Source organism: Littorina saxatilis, linkage group LG4 (assembly GCF_037325665.1).
Source record: "Littorina saxatilis isolate snail1 linkage group LG4, US_GU_Lsax_2.0, whole genome shotgun sequence".
NCBI lineage: Eukaryota > Metazoa > Mollusca > Gastropoda > Littorinimorpha > Littorinidae > Littorina > Littorina saxatilis.
The window spans coordinates 50,671,974-50,694,239 of record NC_090248.1 but is presented as its reverse complement, the minus strand read 5'-3'; the positions used below and the strand labels follow the sequence as shown (position 1 = coordinate 50,694,239).

The 22,266-nt window shown below is 42.3% G+C and overlaps 1 protein-coding gene and 1 long non-coding RNA gene across 2 annotated transcripts in view; one reads left to right on the top strand and one right to left on the bottom strand.

Moving 5' to 3' along the window:
- Positions 1–19,028, bottom strand: part of LOC138965012 (conserved oligomeric Golgi complex subunit 6-like) — a 28,231-nt gene extending 9,203 nt beyond the window's left edge. Inside the window, exons 1-16 of the mRNA XM_070337135.1 lie at positions 18,906–19,028; positions 16,539–16,682; positions 15,918–15,989; positions 14,362–14,420; positions 13,403–13,514; positions 12,864–12,946; positions 11,676–11,746; positions 10,893–10,986; positions 7,326–7,402; positions 6,874–7,011; positions 6,519–6,583; positions 6,039–6,130; positions 5,520–5,634; positions 4,914–5,045; positions 3,691–3,858; positions 3,024–3,131 (exon numbers count right to left, since the gene is read on the bottom strand). Of these exons, the coding sequence (XP_070193236.1) occupies positions 3,024–3,131; positions 3,691–3,858; positions 4,914–5,045; positions 5,520–5,634; positions 6,039–6,130; positions 6,519–6,583; positions 6,874–7,011; positions 7,326–7,402; positions 10,893–10,986; positions 11,676–11,746; positions 12,864–12,946; positions 13,403–13,514; positions 14,362–14,420; positions 15,918–15,989; positions 16,539–16,682; positions 18,906–19,004 (1,629 nt within the window). The 5' untranslated portion in view covers positions 19,005–19,028. The remainder of the gene's footprint in view (positions 1–3,023; positions 3,132–3,690; positions 3,859–4,913; positions 5,046–5,519; positions 5,635–6,038; positions 6,131–6,518; positions 6,584–6,873; positions 7,012–7,325; positions 7,403–10,892; positions 10,987–11,675; positions 11,747–12,863; positions 12,947–13,402; positions 13,515–14,361; positions 14,421–15,917; positions 15,990–16,538; positions 16,683–18,905) is intronic.
- Positions 19,029–19,100: 72 nt separating this feature from the next.
- The window catches only part of LOC138965023 (uncharacterized), a 35,658-nt gene continuing 32,492 nt past the window's right edge, over positions 19,101–22,266 (top strand). The window contains exon 1 of the long non-coding RNA XR_011455267.1: positions 19,101–19,478. This is a non-coding gene — a long non-coding RNA (uncharacterized lncRNA). The remainder of the gene's footprint in view (positions 19,479–22,266) is intronic.

The window sequence follows — 22,266 nt, the reverse complement described above, 5'->3', positions numbered from 1 at the left end:
TGCGGAACAAGCCAAAAGTGTGGCATGAGGTAGGCAATCACCGGAGACTCAGCAAATGAAACAAATTGCGAGAAAGCCTGTGAAAACCCAAAGCCATCCCGGAAGAGGAAGGAAGAGAGACACCCCCAACCTATCCGGGACAAAGTAAACTGCCACAGCAGCCGCTCTATGTATGGGAAGCCTACAACCAGTAGGCAACCCTATACACTCCCCCTCCTCCAACAAGGAGTCCGAACCTAACCACCAGTTGTGTAAAACACAAAAGGAGGGGAGACCGGGGAGGTCGCGCACTAAATACTCCTGCCGATAATTCCGCCAAGAGTGTGGATGAAAAGCGTGATCAGTCTCTGACTGCCAACCCAAAACCGCCCACCTGAACAAGAGGTGGGGGGAAGAGGGTTGGTAACTGGCACAGATCTCTGCCGAGAAGGAGATAGAGTGGAGAAACAAGACAAAGCCGGGCCCGGCGCATCTTACCCCACCCACTGTGCGAGAGAAGCATCCCAGTGCTAAGAACCAGACTACCTGGATTGAACCACAACTCACCCCAAGTGGGGAGGGGGGTGGTCCAGCACAGCCGCAACCCCTAGAGGGGGCAAGGACTGAAACAGAGAAACGGCCGTAAACGGCCGATCCTCGCTCGTCCACCTGCCAAAGTCAAGTAGCCCTATCACTCACCCACCCCTAGGAGGGGGGGGGTGACCTATGCTGGCTAAGGACAATGACCACTGGCCAGGTGATACTATAGCCGAGTCCCCGCAGACCATTGTGAATACAAAGAATGGGAGACTGGAGAGAAAGAGTATATTCTGTCTCCGCCTGTCCCAGGTAGACAGCCGGCACAGCCCGTGCAGAGAACAAAACGGAGCAAAGCTCATTGTTCCCTGACCACTGTGCGAGACACCCTGCCGAGAACAAAAGAGAGTCAAGCTCATTGTTCCGCGACCGCTACCCGCGACGAGCGCGGGCAGCTAACACAGCCACCTGTCCCAAATGGAGCAGAGAAGGAGTATGTAACGTAGCCTGGAAAGCCGTACATAGCACCCCCGCTGTGTAGAAAGGCCTCGATAGAGGAGAAGAACGATTGTCAGGCCAGGACCATAGAGGCCAGACTGTGAAGACAGTCTAACAGCGCCCACCCCGTCCAACCCAGAGGGAGGGAAAGGGTGGACCCGCGACAAGCGCGGGCAGCTAACACAGCCGCCTGTCCCAAAAGGAGCAGAGAAGGAGTATGTAACGTAGCCTGGAAAGCCGTACATAGCACCCCCGCTGTGTAGAAAGGCCTGAGCCACTCCATGCCCCAGTAAGAGCGACGGAGAGAGACGAACCGAGCAACGGCCGACCCCCCTCCGTCCACCTGCCGTAGTCCTATAGCCCACCGCCCGCCCACCCCGATAGGGGAGGCGAACGATTGTCGGGCCAGGACAATTGAGGCACAGACTGTGAAGACAGTCCAACAGCGCCCACCCTGTCCAACTCAGAGGGAGGGAAGGGTGGAACGCTACTCCAGCCCCCACCCGATCCCGCCCGGTGGGCGGGAAAGAGTGGGCCACTGATACCCCCCCCCACCCTGCCCCAAATGGAGCAGAGAAGGGGTATGTAACGTAGCCTGGAAAGCCGCCACCCGAACGCGCCCGGGGGGCGTGAAAGGGTGGGAAGCTAACACGGCCCCCTGCCCGCAAAGGGCAGAGTGGGACAAGCCCTGGCCGTGACTTACCGTGCCCCCCCACTCCCCCTTCCTCACGGTAAGGGGGCTGCCTGACCGACCCAGCAGTGCTGTTTAAAAGCAAGCCGAGCGGCCAAAGCAGGCGGGGAGCTGGCCCCCTCTCCTAAAGGAGAGAGTGCTCGCGAACAACCCAGTCTACCAGTGGCAGAAAGGACTGAACCGAACAGGCCGTTTGCACCAGGCGACGGTGCGACGCAGGAGCGCCCCCCCTATCCCCCCCCATTGGCGGGGGGCTGCGTAACACACTGTGAAGTACCGGCGGTAATCAGAGTGGTTAAACGCAGGCAGGGAGCAGGCCCCCCCTCCTAAAGGAAGGGGTGCTCGAGAACAGCCCAGAGCCACCCTTCTCTTTTTTTTTTTTTTTTTTTCTTTTTTAGAGGCAAAAAACGGGCTGAACCGAACAGGCCATTTGCACTTGACCACAGTGCGAAGCTGACAAACGCGGGAGGGCGGGAACCGCCGATCGTGCCTGAAACAGCTGAAAATACAGACCAAAACATCGTTAAGTCCCCCCAAAAGGAGGACATTGACTGACTCCTCTTACTCAGAGAAAGGGGAAAGAATAGCCACACGGCCACCCCCCCCCCCATCAGTCGCACCGACGACGATCCAACAAAAAGTCTATAAGGAGCCTAAAGGCTGATTAACCCCAACAGGGGAAGCGAGCTGTGAAAGAACTGAACCCGCCCTCGGAGGGATAGGAACATAAAAAGAAGTGCTGTTTGACGGATCTACGACCCGCATAATAGGCAAATCAAAGTTCTTAGGCTACTCTTAGGTATAGTTTTCTAAACCAGGCTAAGAGCCTTGTCACCTTCCAGTCTCGCGCCAAGATTAGCTTTGTTGTCGGCCATTTTAAGACCGGCGAAAAACAGTCACCCAGAACAAAAAACTTCTGCGTGCGTGTTCAACACAAAGCTATCAACATTTATACCAAACATACACAGGAAAGATCTCACCAAAAGGTAGGCGGACAGGTAGAACCCCCAAGAACCGGCTAGTCTCAAGGACGAGCAGGCATGTGAAGGCCAAAAGTGAGAGCGAAATTCGGACACGTCCACCGTGTGTTGTCGAAAGTCGAGAATGATTATTACGGATGCTGGCGCTCACGTGGTGCGCAGGGTGTTATGGGTAACCGAGCAAGGTCAGGCCATAGCAACGGCTATGGCGTCGCTTTTAGCTTGGTTACCACCCTACTAAGGGCAGGTAATTTGAGAGGTTTTTCGACATCTAGCATGTGGGACTAAAGTCAATGCATTCATAAGAATTGGAGTAAGAATATGTGATTAAATCCCACCTGCAGTTCAGCCTGTTGTTGCACGCCGTTGTAAAGCAGCGTCAAACCAACACGATTCAACACATAGGCTGCCTGTTCACTGGTCAGTGTATCCACATGGGCATCTGTCTGCAAACACCACACAGCTCTTGACACTTAATTTGTCTGCTCTACTGTTTCACATTCACATGTAATGCGAAAGAAACAGAGCTGTCAACCTCTGTAAAGCTTGAAGTGTAGGAATTTAGAGTTTTAAAATGTAGTAAATAGTGTTTTAAAAAGTGCAGCATTGTCTTAATTAAATAGACACACTTGAAATAACTATGTTGGGTTTTTATGGGTTGTAAAAGCGTAGAGCAATTCCTGCCACAATGTAGCAGTTGGCAGCTATGAAGAAACGATACATAATCATAATGACAACAATTTCCACTCAAACAAATGTTTTCATTGAGAAACTCGAGCTACATTTGCAATGCACACCAGCAGGACATCAAGTTAGTGCTGTACGAGGCGGACACAACTCAATCATTCCACGCCAAGAGACTGAACCCTAAAACCTTCTATGTTTCTCAATCCAAAGCATTCTCAGACAAGATATTATATAAAAACAAATGTCACGAGGTTAGATGCAAACTGGAAGAGAGAGAGAGATTGCGCTAAGCGTTACATGCCTACATTGGCACCCTACCTGAGCCTGAAGCATCTCGAGGCGAGTGTCGGTGAACTGATAGAGAGCCAGCGTGGACTGGATGAGATAGATGCAGTTGATCATGTAGGCAGCCATGTCCACAGTGTTGAGGCGGCTTGCCGACATGGAGCACATCTGCAGCAGGGGGTCGATCACACACGACAGGATCTGCACAGGACAGAGCAAGTTTACCAGACAAATATTCAACTTGCATTGAGGTCAGGGGTCGATCACACACGACAGGATCTGCATAGGACAGAGCAAGTTTACCAGACAAATATTCAACTTGCATCGAGGTCAACTTTTGGCCATTTACTATCATTTCTAGTTTTTAAAACCTTGTTTTTGATGTTTTATGTTGTTGCATTTTATGTTGTATGCATGACAGCATGTTATATGCACCACAACCAAATTTCTCATATGAGATACTAAAGTCATCTGTGTCTATGTCTAATAACATTCACACAAAAACTACAACAAACAAACAGAAAAACCAAGTGAGCTGTTCTAATGTCAGAACCTTAAGATAAAATACTTCTTGCATCAATTTTGTCTCCAGCTTCCAAAGACAAGAAAAAGTTCTCGCTCAAAAGCCGTCTCCAGCAACCAAAGACAAGAAAAAGTTCTCGCTCAACAGCCTGTCTCCAGCTACCAAAGACAAGAAAAAATCCTTGCTCAAAAGCCTGTCTCCAGCTACCAAAGACAAGAAAAAGTTCTCGCTCAAAAGCCTGTCTCCAGCTACCAAAGACAAGAAAAAATCCTTGCTCAAAAGCCTGTCTCCAGCTACCAAAGACAAGAAAAAGTTCTCGCTCAAAAGCCTGTCTCCAGCTACCAAAGACAAGAAAAAATCCTTGCTCAAAAGCCTGTCTCCAGCTACCAAAGACAAGAAAAAATCCTTGCTCAAAAGCCTGTCTCCAGCTACCAAAGACAAGAAAAAGTTCTCGCTCAAAAGCCTGTCTCCAGCTACCAAAGACAAGAAAAAATCCTTGCTCAAAAGCCTGTCTCCAGCTTCCAAAGACAAGAAAAAGTTCTCGCTCAAAAGCCTGTCTCCAGCTACCAAAGACAAGAAAAAATCCTTGCTCAAAAGCCTGTCTCCAGCTTCCAAAGACAAGAAAAAGTTCTCGCTCAAAAGCCGTCTCCAGCAACCAAAGACAAGAAAAAGTTCTCGCTCAACAGCCTGTCTTAAGTAAGGTCAAAGACACATGCACACACACACTCCAGACCTGTTTGTAATCCTGTTTCTTGTCATCCACAGGAACGACAGAGGCGTCATGACAGGCCAGCACGTCCCGCAGCAGCTGCAGGGTCTGGGTCAAGGACGACGTGGGGCCAAGGTCAGCGGGAGGCAAGTCAACCTAAGTCAAGGAATAAGACCCCAAGGTTTTGCTCAATACACGATTTGATTTGATAGTTGTTGCTTTTTGGGTCCAGCGGACCATATAGGCCAAATCAGGACCCCACTCAATACACGATTGTTGTCTAAATTCACAACTCAGACAAGAACAGTGCAAAACAAGTTTCTGTTTTATGGTTTTCATTTACGTCAACTGCACAAATGCCACTTATGTGACACCCAACCTTGCTTTTCATCTCTTTTTTAATGATCGGGCACAGCAGACAAAGGGCTTTTTTATAAAGCTTTTTTTTCTCCATTTCTTACAGCTTTTTTGTTGTGTTTTGGTGTGCATGCTTTGCTTTGGAGTATTATTTCTGAGGATCAACTGAGCAACTAAGTACAATGTACTTGCAAGACAAAGCAGGGAGATGAGCACAGAGAGTCCCAACGACAGATAATAATAGAGAAAGCGGTGCAAGAGTGTCTTGAATACCTTGTCCAACAGTCTATTGGCATGGCAGGAGAGACTGTTGAAAAACATGCGGTGGCTCAAATCCTGGACCTCTGCGATGGTGGTCAGTATTGCTGAGTCTGAACTCACTATTTGCCTGCACAAAACACATAGAGGATTTCAAACATGCCACTCACTTGGGGTATACAAATATTGTGTTGCTATACATGCACCTCCTTCATCTTTATTTCGGATGGACTGTACCTTTCATCTCTATGAACGTTTTTCATTAAACGATGTCAATAAATACATGCTCTCATTTATTAAAATGCACAAATCAAACGTAATCTTTGTAATATCAAAACAACATCTGAAAGAGGAGCGATCTCTTGCTTTCCTAAACTTTATTGTCGAGTCTGCAACATACATCAACGTGCATGCTGCATGCACAAGCATACAGAACAGCCAAGGCTGAAGTAGCCTGAAAGTCACAGCGTACGTCCTCTCCCCATCTATCCCATCCCGTGACACAATGCAACATTCCAGTCATGAATTACTCACCCAATGGTGTGGTGGTAAAACTTGAGCAGGTTGTCCAGTTTATACAGAGTGACAGCCTCCTGCTCAGACACCAGTACCTGCTCCACTCTCACCTGTAAAACAAACACACACATCACACCTTCCCTACAGTTACCGTTAAAACAAACCTGCTTCACTCTCATCTGTCCAACATATGATTGTTTCATCACACCTACACCATTGTCATACACTGAACACAAAAAGTTAAGGATATGTTTTCAGTGGTATAGCCCTGATGTTAAACAACAATGTTTTGGTCAGAAACCAATGTGTAATTAAAGATTTACCTTTCTTCTGCTCAAAAATGGGTTTCTTGGATTTGAGTCATAAATGGTGCACTGAAATGGTAATACTGAATAGTTCGTATCAGTACCAAAAATGTATCCCTTCCAATAACACTGATAAAACTATTCCGACATACACAAGAATTATAACTGTTGACAGTGTTGTTAATGTATTTACCTTGAAAGGCCTGCAGATTCCCTCAGTGATATGCCCCAGCAACTCCTCAAACGATGCATTAGATGCTGAAACAACATCAAAAACCTGGTGAAGCACAGAAAGGTAACATGGGTAAGGTCTCTGCCTTACTGTTACTGCTCAAAATATAAACAAGTTCAGACTGCAGCCGTTATCACGACAGCTAAAACATGTATATATTTTTTGTGGCCCTTGATCCAACACAAGAAAAGCAAATACTTTATACGACTCTCCTTCATCATGTCCAATTTTAGTGGAACCCAAACCCCCCTCCCCAAATAGGAGACTCTCTCCCTTTAGACCCCCGACCCCCACCCCAATAGAAACCTTGACTGACCTTCACACAACCTGAGCAAGGTCTGCAGGTACTCCTTCTCTGAGGCGGTGGCCTGATGCACCCAAGCCAGCATGTCACCCGAGTAGCGCAGTGGGTCGTGTGAGTGAAGTTCTATCGGCCGTGGTGTGCCTCCTGGACCTTCATCACAACACCAATCAGCACTTAATTAGCTTACAATCCACTTAAACACTGTGTGAGAAATATTTACCAAATTATGTTTCTGTGCAAGGACTCATCCCCAGGCTTTCCCACAAAGTGATCACTCTACTGTGTCAACTAGTCAAACCAAGTTTAAAACACAGTAATTACCCTGAAGAAAGTATATTTGTTAGTAGAAAAACAGTTTGACAGAATCATTTGATCTCGAGACACAGCACAACAGAACATCACTATATTTACTCATCTATAGAAGAAAAAAACCAGCAAGTATACAAACGAGCATGTATACATACCTCCCCTCGTCAAAGCGTCAATGAAGCCACGCACAACAGCACTCCTGCGTGCTGTGCCGTATTCATCCAGTGAGTATCTGGTGAAAACAGATCACAGTTCAGACTACCAAAAACATATCGAGACATCACTATATGCTCCAACTTCCAAGTTAAATTAATAATCATTAATAAAAAGGAAAAGTTAAGAAGTTAACATTTCCAGACGACACAGAAATTTGGTCAAATTTTTTAATAATAACAAAAAAAGCAAATGCTTATATGACACCCCTGCGTCATGTCCCATCACAGTGGAACCCCACTTTTACCCCCCCCCCCCCCCCAACCCCGATAGAAGATACTCTCCCTTTTAAAACACCACCCCCCAGCAGGGATCGCGCTAGGATGTTTCAAATTGCGTATGGCTTACGCAATGTCGGCCAAAAAACGAGTAAAGCAGAACAGATTTTGCGTCACACTATAACACAGTTAAATCATGACGATGTGCGAAAAAACGAGGACAACTTTCGCTGCATGCCGTTTTGAATGAATCAAAGACAGGCTTGAACTGAAAGCGTCTCTCGGCCTAGATTTGGCACCACACGCCCAGTGCATTTTGGGTGTATGTTCTGTTTCAGAAAACCGACCGGCGTTGCTTTGCGTCGCTTGCGACACTCTTATGCCGAGAGCACGTCACCTCATTTTGTTTTATTCAAAACGGACTTTAGATTTGAACTCGCGCGCTTGTGCTATGTTTGATCCAGAACAGACTTGAGATTCTAAACTCGCGTGCGTGTGCGATAGTCTGATTCAGTATTGGGATGTGCTGCTGAGCATGCCGTTTTGAATAGAAGTTGGTTTGCGTACGCGTTACACATAAGCGCCGGGAAAATGCGTGGGCGGATTTTAAAACGCGTCAAATACGCAAAAAACATGCGTTAACGCGATCCCTGCCCCAGGCGAGTCAAAAACTGTCGGGGTTATACAAGACCTGTTAGGACCTCCTGGTCGGAGGGAATGAAGTTATGTCATTGTTTAATTGTTTATCCTTCGCTTTAACCTTGTTTGAAGTTTACTCTATTAGACATACAAGACCCAAGACGCATGATAAAAGCATAGTTTATTACTACAAGGATGCAGATTTATGAATGCTCCTATGTTTAACAAAACATTGAATTAATAATTCACTTATCAAGCATGGATATACTTCTGAGCAAGAAGAAAGAGATAAATTCATTTTAAAATTAATGTTTTACCAACAACAACAAAAGTTCCGCATTTAAAACAAGAGGCGAAGCCATCAAGGCTCACGTAAGAAATCGACAAACAGTAACACACACACACACACACACACACACACACACACACACACACACACAGAAAGAGCATAGGTGAAACTGTGCAAGAAAGCGAGACACTAGATCTAGATCTGTCTGTCTGCATGTAGCCTACTTACAGGGACACGACTGCCAACTAGTCTCGGCCCGCTCAAAATAATAATGACCGAGACTTTCAGTACTTCCTTCGCGTGATGTCTAAGAGGTTCTTGCGTGTAAAATTAGAGAAGACACAGAAATAAAAGGAATACAGATTTCTGATACAGAGTTTAAAATAAGTCAATTTGCTGATGATACAGCATTTACTCTGAACGGAGATAAAGCTTCATTCGAAAAACTGTTCGATACTTTGAATAGTTTTGAACAAATATCAGGCTTGAAATTAAATTACGAAAAAACAATAAATGTCTGGTTGGGAAGGAGAAAAAATTCACCCAAACAATATATGTCTCACACTAACATGACTTGGAACCCACCTAAATTTAAACTCCTTGGCATTTTCTTCACTAATGACCTTAGTGAAATGGCAGATATAAACTTTAAAGAGAAAATGAGGGAAACTAAAATCTTATTCAACATATGGTCAAAACGATCAATCACACCCCTAGGGAGAGTAGCAATATTGAAATCATTAATATTATCCAAATTAACCTATCTTTGGTTGTTGTTACCAAACCCACCAAATGATTTAATTAAACAACTTCAAATGGAGTGTTTTGATTTCGTCTGGGACCACAAACGTGATAAAATCAAACGGAATACAGCTGTGCGCCATACAAAACTAGGTGGCATTGGAATTCCATTTATTAAAGCATTTATTTTCTCATTGAAAGTGACTTGGATTAAAAAGGTTTTTCATAACAAACCTAAGTGGAGCAAAATCCTGTTAACTAATTGTCCGAATATAGATTGTTTTGAAAACTATGGTCCACAATATGTTAACAAACACAACAAAAAGTTAAATCCATTTTGGACTGACGTATTTCAAGCATATGGTCAGTTTTATGATAACGTTAAATTAGAAAAATATAGCGAACTATTGGCAGAGCCGATTTTTAATAACAACAAATTCAAAATTGGAAATAATCCGTTTTGTTATAATCAATGGACCAAACATAACATCCTTCTTGTTAAAGATCTGACAAATGAAGAAGGAACTTTCTACACAGTTGAAGAATTTAAACAAAAATATGATATACAAACAGTTAACTTTCTTGAATATTACAGCTGCATTTCAGCTATCAAGAAATACGTAAAAGATTCAAACATAGACATTGACAATTCACTTCCGAATACCTCCAGTAAAGCGTACAGTATGACACTAGGAAGTCCTAAAGGATCTAGACTGTTTTATGATGTTTTTGTTCAAAAAATTGATACACCTAATCCATGCAAAAAATGGGAACAAATGCTAGAGAATGAAATAGATTGGGATAAGATATTTTTCAAAACACATAAAATTAAAGAAATCCGTTTAAAATGGTTCCAGATGAAAATCACATACAGGACACTTGTAACGAATTCTATTCTAAAAGAAATGAGAATAGTAGAAAACAACAATTGCACTTTTTGCAATATGGAAAAAGATACTATTTATCATTACTTATGGTCATGTGAACATGTTCAACTATTTTGGAAAGATTTTGAAAGGTGGTTAAAATCACAATGTGATCATTGTCAAAGACTGAGAATGAATAAAGTACTTGTTCTTTTTGGTTACGATAAAAAAACGAGAACTGATGATGGTTTTGATTTCTTGTTGCTACATGCCAAATATTTTCTGTACAAATGTCGTTTCAATAAATGTAAACCACGCCTTGTGGCATTTTGTAATTATATTAATTACCAATATAAAGTTGACCAATATGTACATCAAATTGAAATGAGGGAACATAATTTTACTCTAAAATGGGCAATGTATAACAATTTATTTAACCAATAATATTTTCATGTTTTGTATTTTACATTGTGTATAATTACTCTGCCAATGTATGTTATTGTGTCTAATCATATCATACATTCTGTACTTATTCATCTTCATTTTTGTCAACTTCGCCTGAAAAAATTGAAATAAAAAAAAATAAAAATACATCATAATGTGACGTCAATGTAATGTGACGTCTTCAAATGTTTCTACCACAGACATACACACGCACGCACGCACATACGCACGCACGCACAGACAGACAAAGTAACGATCGCATAGGCTACACTTACGTGAGCCAAAAATGGAAAGCAAGAAGTGTATAATTACTTGAAAAGTACAGGTCTGTCCTGTGAAGCTTCCAAAGCCTGGCACAGCACTGGTGAGATGTCTGGAGAGTCGCTGGTCAGGATACGGCACTCATCTAAAATCAAAAGTGGAGTATAGCAGTTATAGGTGGTGGGTTCAAGTGCTAGTCTTTCGGATGAGACGAAAAACCGAGGTCCCTTCGTGTACACTACATTGGGGTGTGCACGTTAAAGATCCCACGATTGACAAAAGGGTCTTTCCTGGCAAAATTGTATAGGCATAGATAAAAATGTCCACCAAAATACCCGTGTGACTTGGAATAATAGGCCGTGAAAAGTAGGATATGCGCCAAAATGGCTGCGATCTGCTGGCCGATGTGAATGCGTGATGTATTGTGTAAAAAAATTCCATCTCACACGGCATAAATAAATCCCTGCGCCTTGAATATGTGCGCGATATAAACTGCATAAAAAAATAAAAAATAAATAAAAAAATTAAAAAATCCCTGCGCTTTGAACTGTACCCACGGAATACGCGCGATATAAGCCTCATATTGATTGATTGATATAGCCCAAACACAGTATCCCGCAAACACACACACACAGGCTGGTATAAACCACCACCCTCAAATTTGTTCACATCAAAATGTGAGACATTCTTGCAGAGGAAAAAAAACTTTAAAAAAATTTCTCTATTGCTAAAAAAGCAACTGTTGATTTGTTGGGTTTGGAATGATAGCAGTCCTGTCTGTTTTGCATTTCTCTCCTCTTTAAAATATTGGATACAGTTGTAAGATTTCCTTACTTTGTGTCCAGCGATATAAACGCTCATATGCTGACTCCATCTGGAGTGCCATGGCCTCCATGATTTCCAAACTGAAAGGATAAAAAAAAAAACATCACAAATAACATCCCCAAAGAAGCCAAATATTGGAACAAAATTACTAAACCCATTATCAGTATCTTATTTTGCTTTAAGGGTTAGGGGAACAAAATTTACCCTTTTGAAAAAGAACTGTGTGTTGACACAAAATGCCCCAACAAAAAAGAAAAAGACAAAAGCATTAAAGAAAAGACATGTTTAATGGTCACCACTTAAGAATAAGAATACTTTATTATCTCATAGAGAAATTCAGGCGTGGTACATAACAATAATACAAACAGGACATTGTTTTTACATAAGACATATAGCACTATATAACAGGGCAGAGGGCAGGTTATAAACACACCTCCCACATACCTCTCTGGCCATTCCTTGCATTGTGCTTACGCATTCAGTCATGAACACATCCATGTCTCACTTACACATCGCACACATGGACATTCTTATACGCTCAACTTACCCATTCACACATGGACATTCGACCACGCTCCACTTACACATTCTTATACGCTCCACTTACACATTCACACATGGGCATTCTTATATGCTCCACTTACACATTCCCACATGGACATTCGACTACGCCCACTTACACATTCCCACATGGACATCTTTAAAGCACTGCGCTTACATATTCTCGCACACCTACGCGTATAACGGACTATGGCTAAACATCATTGCAAAAAAATCATAGCATACAATATATCACAGAAAATATACGGACGTACATAAAACCAATACATACAAGTACATTACTACTGATTGCACTGGCAGAAGAGGGGCTGAGTCGGGTATACAAAGAAATAACATATTGGTCTCTGTTTTTGATTTGAGTCCCTGCATCACAACTCATCCACAGTCTCAGAAAGTGCATATTCCTCAACAGGACATGATTGCAATGTAAGTTTTAGCATGTCAGAATGAACGTAATACATTCCCAGAACTGCTTTCAACGCAGTATTCTTCTGGGAAAAATGTGCCACAAACTTCAGGTACTACCAATGTCAGAATGTCTATTTCATTTTTCTGCATGCACACCCCTCATAGTTCCACCTACAACACCGCTTAGTATGAAGAACCTATTCCGTGGTGGTTCAATAGCATACATACCCTGCTGTCTGCTGGTTGGTTCTCAACAACACTTTGCAGTCAGAGTGAATCTGTTTAACCCTGGCCAGCACTTTGAAGAAGTCCTGTGATTCAATTAGACAATTAGGCGGAGGTGAACAAGCTTAAGCATATCATTAAGCAATATAAATACTAATACTAACAATTGTAAGAACACAATTTTGGTTGTACATGTATATGCAGACTACCAATTTGCGTGTGTTAAAAACAAGAATACGGAGGAAGATTTTAAGCGCTGCTATACACACATCATTATATGGTTGCATGAAAATACCTTACTTTACCAGTATTCCAGATTGTGTCATTCAAAACATCTTCTGATCACACAATATCAGCAATTAATTACTATGACCTCCTTCCTATCTGACAACAACAAACACACACTATTGCATGCACGCACATGCTCACAAATTCCCTATCCTCAACATTTTATGGCCAATCCTGGGAACACACACACACACACACACGCACACACACACACAGTGCCATCCAGACTCTACACACTCTCCAAGTATAAATACCTCGTGCAGTTTGCCGTCACGGGGACCTCGCAGTGTTTTGATCTCATCTGACTTGAGTTGGAACTTCTCCAAAAAAGCGTTGGCCACCTGCTCCTTCATTTGGAGGGTTTGGCTGTAAATAGCCACACACAGGTCAGCATGTGCCCAGAAAGTAGCTTATAACTGCCGTTTTGGAAGGGCACAGCAAAGCAGATTTACCGGACTCACTCTGCCCCCTTAGTAATCAGTACAGAATTGGTATTCCAAAAAAGAGCTGAAAACGGACTGAATTTGTACCACTTGCCTAAAAATGTACCACAAATATACTTCGAACAAAATTCAGTACATTTGAGGTATACTGGAAATATTCTCCTCTTTTGAATCAAGTTGGGAATACTGAAAATGTACCTCTTTGATACTGAAAATGTACCTCAATTGGACTCATTTTTGTGTGGACTGAAAATGTACTGAAAAGCTAAATCCTACTAGGGGTGAACTCAATACACTCAAAGACTTCTCTCTGAGGCAAGAATTTTAGATGTACATGATACGATATTTTTTGTCAGTGTATACCCAAGTGTTCTTTCATCAATGAGGTATGTGTGTAATAAGTGTGGGTGCAATTTAAATACATGTGAACATGAAAATGAACTTTAAATTCATTGGGTGTTTTGCTGGAGTATCTAATTTTTAAAAACCTGAGGAAAGTCAGTTTGGAGCAGTAACGCAGTGTGAGGGCATATCATTCTATTTCAAAACATTAGAGCAGTCAGATCCTCTGTGACTGAATGAGTAAAGGATTAAGAAGGCTGTTTAATAACCAAGGTATATAATACATGAATTTGACTGTTTAACAAAGCTACAGTTCCATAGGAATCTGATTCTGTCCCTGCCTTGAACAATTATTGTTACTTTGATACAAAGAGCATAATTATATAGCCAGAGGAAATGCTTGTCTGGTAGTGACAAAAAAGGTATACCTTTCAGCGTGCAGCTTTGTTGTTTGGCTCATCAAATGGTGAGTCTGTGCTTTGGCTGCCTGTTGAATGCAGAACAAAGAGATCAAATCACATTAGCTCATGAATGGCTCTTATTGCCCCGGTGCTTTTAAATTCAGAAATATACAAACTACCACAATATAAGGGGATGTATATATGCTCTTCACAGAAAATGAACTCTTGACAATATATCACATTTGTTATGGATTGGATTGGATTGGATGAATTGGATTGGATAAGATTTACAGTCCAGTGAGGTTACCCTCATGGAAATTCGGGCTGCTTTCTCCCCGGGGAAAGCGAGCTGCCATACATACGGCGCTACCCATATATATATTTTTTTTTCCTGCATGCGTGTATTCATGTTTCCTGAGACTTAATGCCGTGTGAGATGGAATTTTTTTTTACTTTATTCCAAGTCCCACGGGTATTTGATGGACATTTTTATCTATGCCTATACAATTTTGCCAGGAAAGACCCTTTTGTCAATCGTGGGATCTTTAACGTGCACACCCCAATGTAGTGTACACGAAGGGACCTCGGTTTTTCGTCTCATCCGAAAGACTAGCACTTGAACCCACCACCTAGGTTTAGGAAAGGGGGGAGAAAATTGCGGCCTGACCCAGGCCTGAACACGCAACCTCTCGCTTCCGAGCGCAAGCGGGTTACCACTCGGCCACCCAAGTGATTCTGCCCAAACTCAAAGTAAAAATTCATTAACCATCTTAAGTTTGAGAAAGTTGGATTGAAATCCATTACTTATAGCAATGTCATTAACAATAACAGTCATTAACAATTTAAAAGAAATTTCTGAAAACTGAGGCCTAGGCCCTATAAATATATAGGCCCTTGTGGGATGCAGTGCCAATTAAATTGCCCTTATATACCAGGGCCGGACCCAGGGGGGGGGGTTCCAGGGGTTCCAGAACCCCACCCCTGGAAAAAGCATGTACCTTGCTTTGAGTGTTTTTTATTTTTATTTTGTTTTTTTAAATAAATTTTGTGTGTCTCTAACAAATTTTATTCAATGTGAAATCCGATGAGAAAAAGGTACCCCCCCCCCCAACTCACACTGACAGGCCTTAACCCTCAAAACAAGGCCCAGAATGCACCAGATTGCACAGATTTTAACCGTTTTTCACAAATTTCCGTGGGAACATGCCCCCGGACCCCCCTAGTTCGCGCGGCTGCTTTGCAGGCGCGCGCTTGTGGCTTCGCCACTTCGCTGATTTGCCCCCCCAAAAAAGGAGGAACCCCCCCCTTGCAACTCATTTGGTCCGGCCCTGTATACGGCATACCTGTCAAGGTCTTGAGGACTCTCACCATAAGATTTTTCTAAAAAACCCACATAATTTTCCCGGGGCCGTTAACATTTTGATGGGCCGTTAACAATGTTAATTGCAGAAAATAACAAATTATGAAAACTTTTCTGTTCTATTTTTCTCAGGTGCAAATCTTGCTCATAAACAGTGTGCTCTTAAGAAGGGTTGGAGAAGGATGCAGGTGGAAAAGATTAATGATAAAGTCTTGAATCCTACCTTCAATCTGTTTGTCATGTCCGAACAACAGTCATTCATGGCCTGGACATCTCCATACACGCTGTCTAGTTGCTGCAATACACACACACACACACACACACACACACACACACACATACATACACACACACACACACACACACACAATACAAAATGGCTTATAGGAAGAAAAGTTATTTGCAATTAAAGAACAGATGTATGCAATCTTACAGAAAGGTACAGGGATTCATTTAACTTTATTCATGCCTGAAGTTACCACACATTTTTGATCAGACAAATTTAATTCTCCAAGCTCATCTATCCCTTTCAGAGTTGTATTAATTAATTTACAGGAGGAATGTGAGCACAAACACACACACTCTCTCTCTTTTACACACACACTCACGCACACACACACACATGCACACTCACACACACACAAGTACACAGTGATACTGATAGATAGATCTCTAAAGACACAGCTTAAATTGCAACCATGTCCATGGTCTTATCAAACAAAAACTTCACACCATGAATGTCAATAGTTTATGTACCAATACGATACAAATGAGTCTGTAATATTATTTAACTTTACAAATTTAGATAAAGAAAACGTACAACAATTAACACAAAGACAATTACCTCTTTCACAGCTTGAAAGGCACTTAAAAATTCTTCGTTGATGGCAAGGCTCTTCTTCTCTATATCACTTCTCAAGTTTCGTCGACTGCGTAAGTTGTTTGCAGAGAAAAATCCTGAAAGAGCTTTCAGTGCTTCTAACATATCCTGAAAAAGAAAATGAAATCAATCAACTGACATGAGTATATTATATACACATCTTACTACCAATCTGATGTATTGACTTTTGCCATATCTTTTGCGGAGTGTATACAGGGCTGGCACTCGCATTGTATACAACCACTTCTTGGTCGATACACACTCCAAGTTTGTTCCAAACTCCAACAATAAACTGCCGTGTAGCATCAGTTTTTGTGTGTGTGATTGTTTGTGTTTCTCCCTAGCGTACTTTGATACTAATTATATATAAGTGAAGCGTTCCTTCGCAAAATGGCGTCGAATGACACAAGTATTGATGCAGTTCTCTGATCTTTTAAATGTCCACTCCGAGAATTTAATCTACATTACATTAAAGGCCGTGCAGCATCAGATTAATAGTCTCCTGTCCGCCCAGCGACCTTCCCCTTGACCCTGCTTGTGACCTCGATGTTTTATGCCCCCGAAAGGGGCACGGTACTCTCTAACTCTAAGCACCCAAAACCTCAAAGAGAGATAACTGGCGGAAACCTTCCTAATGTAGTCTCCTGTATGACGGCTTACTAGTGCCAAAACCTCATAATTGTAATTATCAAGGGAAAACAAGAGGCGAAGCCTTCAAGGCTCACATAAGAAATCGACAAACAGTAACACAAACTCAATCACTCCGTCACACATACACACACACACACAGTAAGCATAGGTGACACTGTGCAAGAAAGCGAGACACTAGATCTAGATCTGTTTGTCTGCATGTAGCCTACTTACAGGGACACGACTGCCAACTAGTCTCGGCCCGCTCAAAATAACAATGACCGAGACTTTCAGTAATTCCTTCGCGTGACGTCTAACCCTCTTACGCCATAATGTGACGTCTTCAAATGTTAAAGTTTCTATCACATACACACACACACGCACAGACAGACAAAGTTTATCATCGCATAGGCTACACTTACGTGAGCCAATTAGTAATTTTCCCTTGATAATTACCATTTTCACGTGTTAATTACTAATTTTCCCGGGAAAATTACTAATTTTTCCGGAAAAATTACTAACTTTCACCTGTTAATTACTAATGTTAATTACTGACGGATTGCTAGTGCCAAAACTAAAAATTAGTAATTTTCCCGTGAAAATGAGTAACTAACAGATGAAAACAGTAACTGACAGCGTTAATTAGTAATTAAGTGATAATGGGTAACACCAGGTTTTGGCACTAGTAAGCCGTCATGCTCCTCTTCGCCCAGCCGACCTTCCCCTTGACCCTGCTTGTGACCTCCATCTTTTATGCCCCCGCAAGGGACACGGTACTCTCTAAGCACCCAAAACCTCAGAGAGATAACTGGCGGAAACCTTCCTATTGTTTTTGTTTTTTGTACTCTCTGATAATAAACTGCTCTGCGTTCCTATCGCAACGTGGCGTCGAATGGCAAATACGCTTCGCGACCGGAAGTTAACATCAGAGTGTATACAGGGGGCAGAATCCTGTATACAATCGGAGTGCGTGTATTGAGGTCTAACGAATGACGTATCACAACGTGCGCGGTCGTCCTTGGCGGTCAAGAAAGCCGCGGGCGCCGCCGCGATCATTGCGCAGACGACACTTCTAGACCGCCAATATTTTGTGTGCGCATCACGTGCTCCACCTAAATCGGCCGGAAACGAAGCAATTGGGAAACCTGGATAGCCATGCACCAGTGCCTATCTAAAATTACATTTAATTATGCTAACAATTATAAGAGCAGCTATACGCATGCAGAATGTTTGTTGGGTATAGGTTTGCCAAAAAAGAGGCTGAAATATTGCAGAAGAAAACCGTTCCTGAATTTACAACGCTTTAGTTCAACATAACCCCCAAAACTACAATCTGGCTGTTTTCCGTGCAAAGGCAACAACAACTTATTTTAGAAAACGGACACCTGATTCAGCAAAATATTTCGACTTCGCACAGGTCTGTAGGTGACAGCTACTGAGCTAGGAAGCAGCCAGGCTGTTTAGTTTTGGTATATGTCCGAGTTGAGGGATGCTTTAATTCCAAATTAACGCTTTGGTGGTGTATACAATAGTTTAGGAACAATTACTGCATGCGCTTCTCCGCATCCAAATCGCAGTTACTGTCGTCTGCTTCGCCCCTCAAGATCAGTTACAGTTTCTATTTTTAGGTGGTCATTACAAACTTTGCAGACATGAAAGCCCAGTAAAAAGGACTGCATGGGATCAAACTTTGTGATTAACCTTGTCATTGTCCAATCTGGTCTCCAAAATTTTGTTCAGCTTCCTTGAAAGTGGATTGTTTTGCTGTGAAGACACGTCGCCCTGCTCCTTGTCCGCCATTTTGTTGGTGGTGTTAGTTCCCCTGAGCTACAAGGGAAGCAACTCTTCTTGCCTATGTTGGGCGCATAGTAAGAATCCGGGGCAGAGTTGGAATCTCGCGGGACTTCGTCACGCCTCAGTAGATTTCCAACAAAGCGCGTCATTTCCGGAAACGCACCGACTCATTCTAGAAATGGCCCTCCTTTCGACTGGCGATTCCAGTCTGATTTGCCAGTCTGCCTCTCGCCCTTGACCATGATGGGTGTGCACAGGGAAGAGGTGGACAGTTTTGTCGTGGAACTTACGCAGAAAATACAACCGTGCTCACGCAGAAGAAATATGACAGTGCGGTTTCTAAAAACAAAACGTACGGACCACATTGAAGATGGGAAGTCTTCGAAGCTCAAGTGGTGGGTGCGTGAAAAGAAGTTTCAGCTCGTGAACTTTCCAGGATTGGACTTAAACGACGTTCTCTGCATACCCAGCAAACAAGAGGTAAGTTCGTAGTTATGAAACGTGACTGAAAGTATTTCGCTATGTTGTTTTATTTATTTTTTCGCATGTTTATTTTTGTACAGTTAATGAGTTATGGTTATTATGGGGGCGAGGACGCCCCCATTCTATACGGATAGTTTAGAGGTTGACCATGGGCAGCGCCATTTTGTTGTGAAATACGTCATCAGTTTGTGTACACAGGAAGTTGTGACATCCGTCACCCTATGGGAGGGGTGACGTCAAAATTGTTCATCTGTAGAAAGTTGTGAAATCCGTCACCCTATGGGAGGGGTGACGTCAAAATTGGTCATCACAGAGTTTGTGTAACACAGGAAGTTGTGAAATACGTCACCCTATGGGAGGGGTGACGTCAAAATTGTTCAACAAAAACGATAAGTCGCATTGTGCAGGGTCAACTGCAACAAACTCAAACCGAGCCATTCATTCCTAGCTGTATTTGAGTGACTTATATACCCGACATTTTTATTTCTTATTTTTAGCACAGGTGTAGGAAAAATCATGAACCAAAATGTTATTTATTTTCTAATTTAACATTTTTTTTACAAATATGACCATGGTCTTTTAAACATACAGTGACATTAAACATTGTTATGTTAAAAAAAAGAAAAAAGAAAAAAAGCTTTTGTGCACAAATCAGAAAATACATTGTACATTTTACCTACAGGCCAAACAGTGTCTGTTGGCGGCAAAGGGCCCAGCAAGTTGCTATTTTTAGATCGATTAAAAGTTGTCAAGAACAGGCGCTTACATTTGGATGTGTCCACTGATAGTAGGTTTGGTTGTGATCAATCAGAATGATGTAGGAATAAAAATGTATGACAGTTTGGTATGATGACATGTAATTCAAATATGCTGAAATGTAATATTATACATGATATAATATTATTATGGCTGTTGCCATGACCATGAACCCCAAGAAAGGTTTAATGTCATGTAAAATCAAAATACCAAAATCAAGCGCCTACTAATCTGGTCTATGGATGGACACGCAACTCGCTCAGCCAGCCAGCGCTGCGAGACTTACAGCGGCCAACTTCGCCGCGGCGCGCTCATTGGCTCAGCATTGAACTTGCGTGAAGGCCGATGCGCGTAGATTCCCAGAATGTTTACTTTCGGTTAGATTCTTCGACAGCATTCGCAGATGTGACTGCCGTTACAGAGGTGAGTAAAACTGACCATCGAAAGGAAAATAAGATTCATATTGGTAATACTAATAACATACTTGCACAAGCATGTATCTACCAAAACTGTATGGGAGCACATAGTTGGAAAGGCGTGGTGAAGCGATCAAATCGAATCGTCCGTCAGCACGCGGTGTTCTTCTGGAAAAGACCGAAACGACATGTGACGTCAGTCGTTCAGCCCGCGAGCGGTGGGATTGGGGGGGGGGGGGGGGGGGGGGGGGGGGGGGGGGGGGGGGGGGGGGGTTTCACATGGTTTGTTTGTTTCAGAACCACACCCATATACACACATTTCACATGTAAACCATTTGTCCGCCCCCTGTCGATATTTATCGACTAAGTTCCTTGTCTCTCCTGTTCTTGATTCCATGGCTGTCAGTGTCACTGTCAGCCAAATTTCTGTTGACATTGAGACTGAAAGTATCAGATGACATGTTCTATGGTCCATCCAGTGAATAAAACTCAGTTTCAAAGTTCTATGCAACCATGTGTGATCAATGATAATTCAATGTGTAACAGGTTTCCTAAATAATCGTCCATGTAATACGAGCTGTGTGCCTGCCATTAGAGTCATGCATTTTCAGTCCTTTAAAGTTTAAATGATTCGTATCATTCTCTGTACTTTTTTCTGAAATACTCTAGTTATAATAACACAGACATCATCATGCAACAAAAACATATCCATGTCAAACATTTTGGTTTCCATGTCAACAACCTTAAACACAGGCCGAAAAATAAGTTATTGAGACAGTGACAAAAGGTCAGGTGTCATGTCCACTGTCCCGAATGACACACGATTGCTGACATTTCACCATTGCCAAAAGAATAAACAAATAAGAAATAGGTAGAAAATGAATGTGAAAACTGACTTTAATTGGTGATCAGTATTTTCTATACCACTAACAAATAATCTACTTACACATAGCTGTTTGGCAAATGTATGTTGCATGGGACACACTGACATGAAAGTGGAAGATGTTTTCCCCTCTAGAGAAACTACATATCAAGTTACACTTTTTGTGCTCTTCCATTCCAGTTGGCAATCAATTGTTAACGCATGTTATTAGAAAAAATAGAACGAAAACAGATTAGATAGAATGAAAAATGTACTGGTGATGTCATTTGGGACATACTGACATGAAAACGTCACCTTTTGTCATTGTCTCTATTACCTTTTGTTGTTCATAACTTTACAGTTACACCGTGACATAGTTACAATTTAATTGAATATTCTTTAACTTTAAGTGCTCAGCTATCATTGTAATAAAAGATGAAGGTGTTCATAACTTTACACTAATCTTGCTTAAAATTAATCTGAACAATGACAACTCATGGCTTAAAATTTATTCAGTTACTTCAGACAAAAGCTAATTAGGTTCATTAATATATTAATTTATATAACTAGTTTCAATATTTGCCCCCAAACTTCCTTGTTCCTTTGATTCCTACAACACTAGTGGTACCCGTGCTACGCACTTTGTGTGCTGCGCATGCGATGTCATTTTGTTGGTTATGTGCTTGTGAAAATGTTGTTTGCACCCCTCCCCCCCCCCCCCCCCCCCCCCCGCACATTATCCCGCATATAA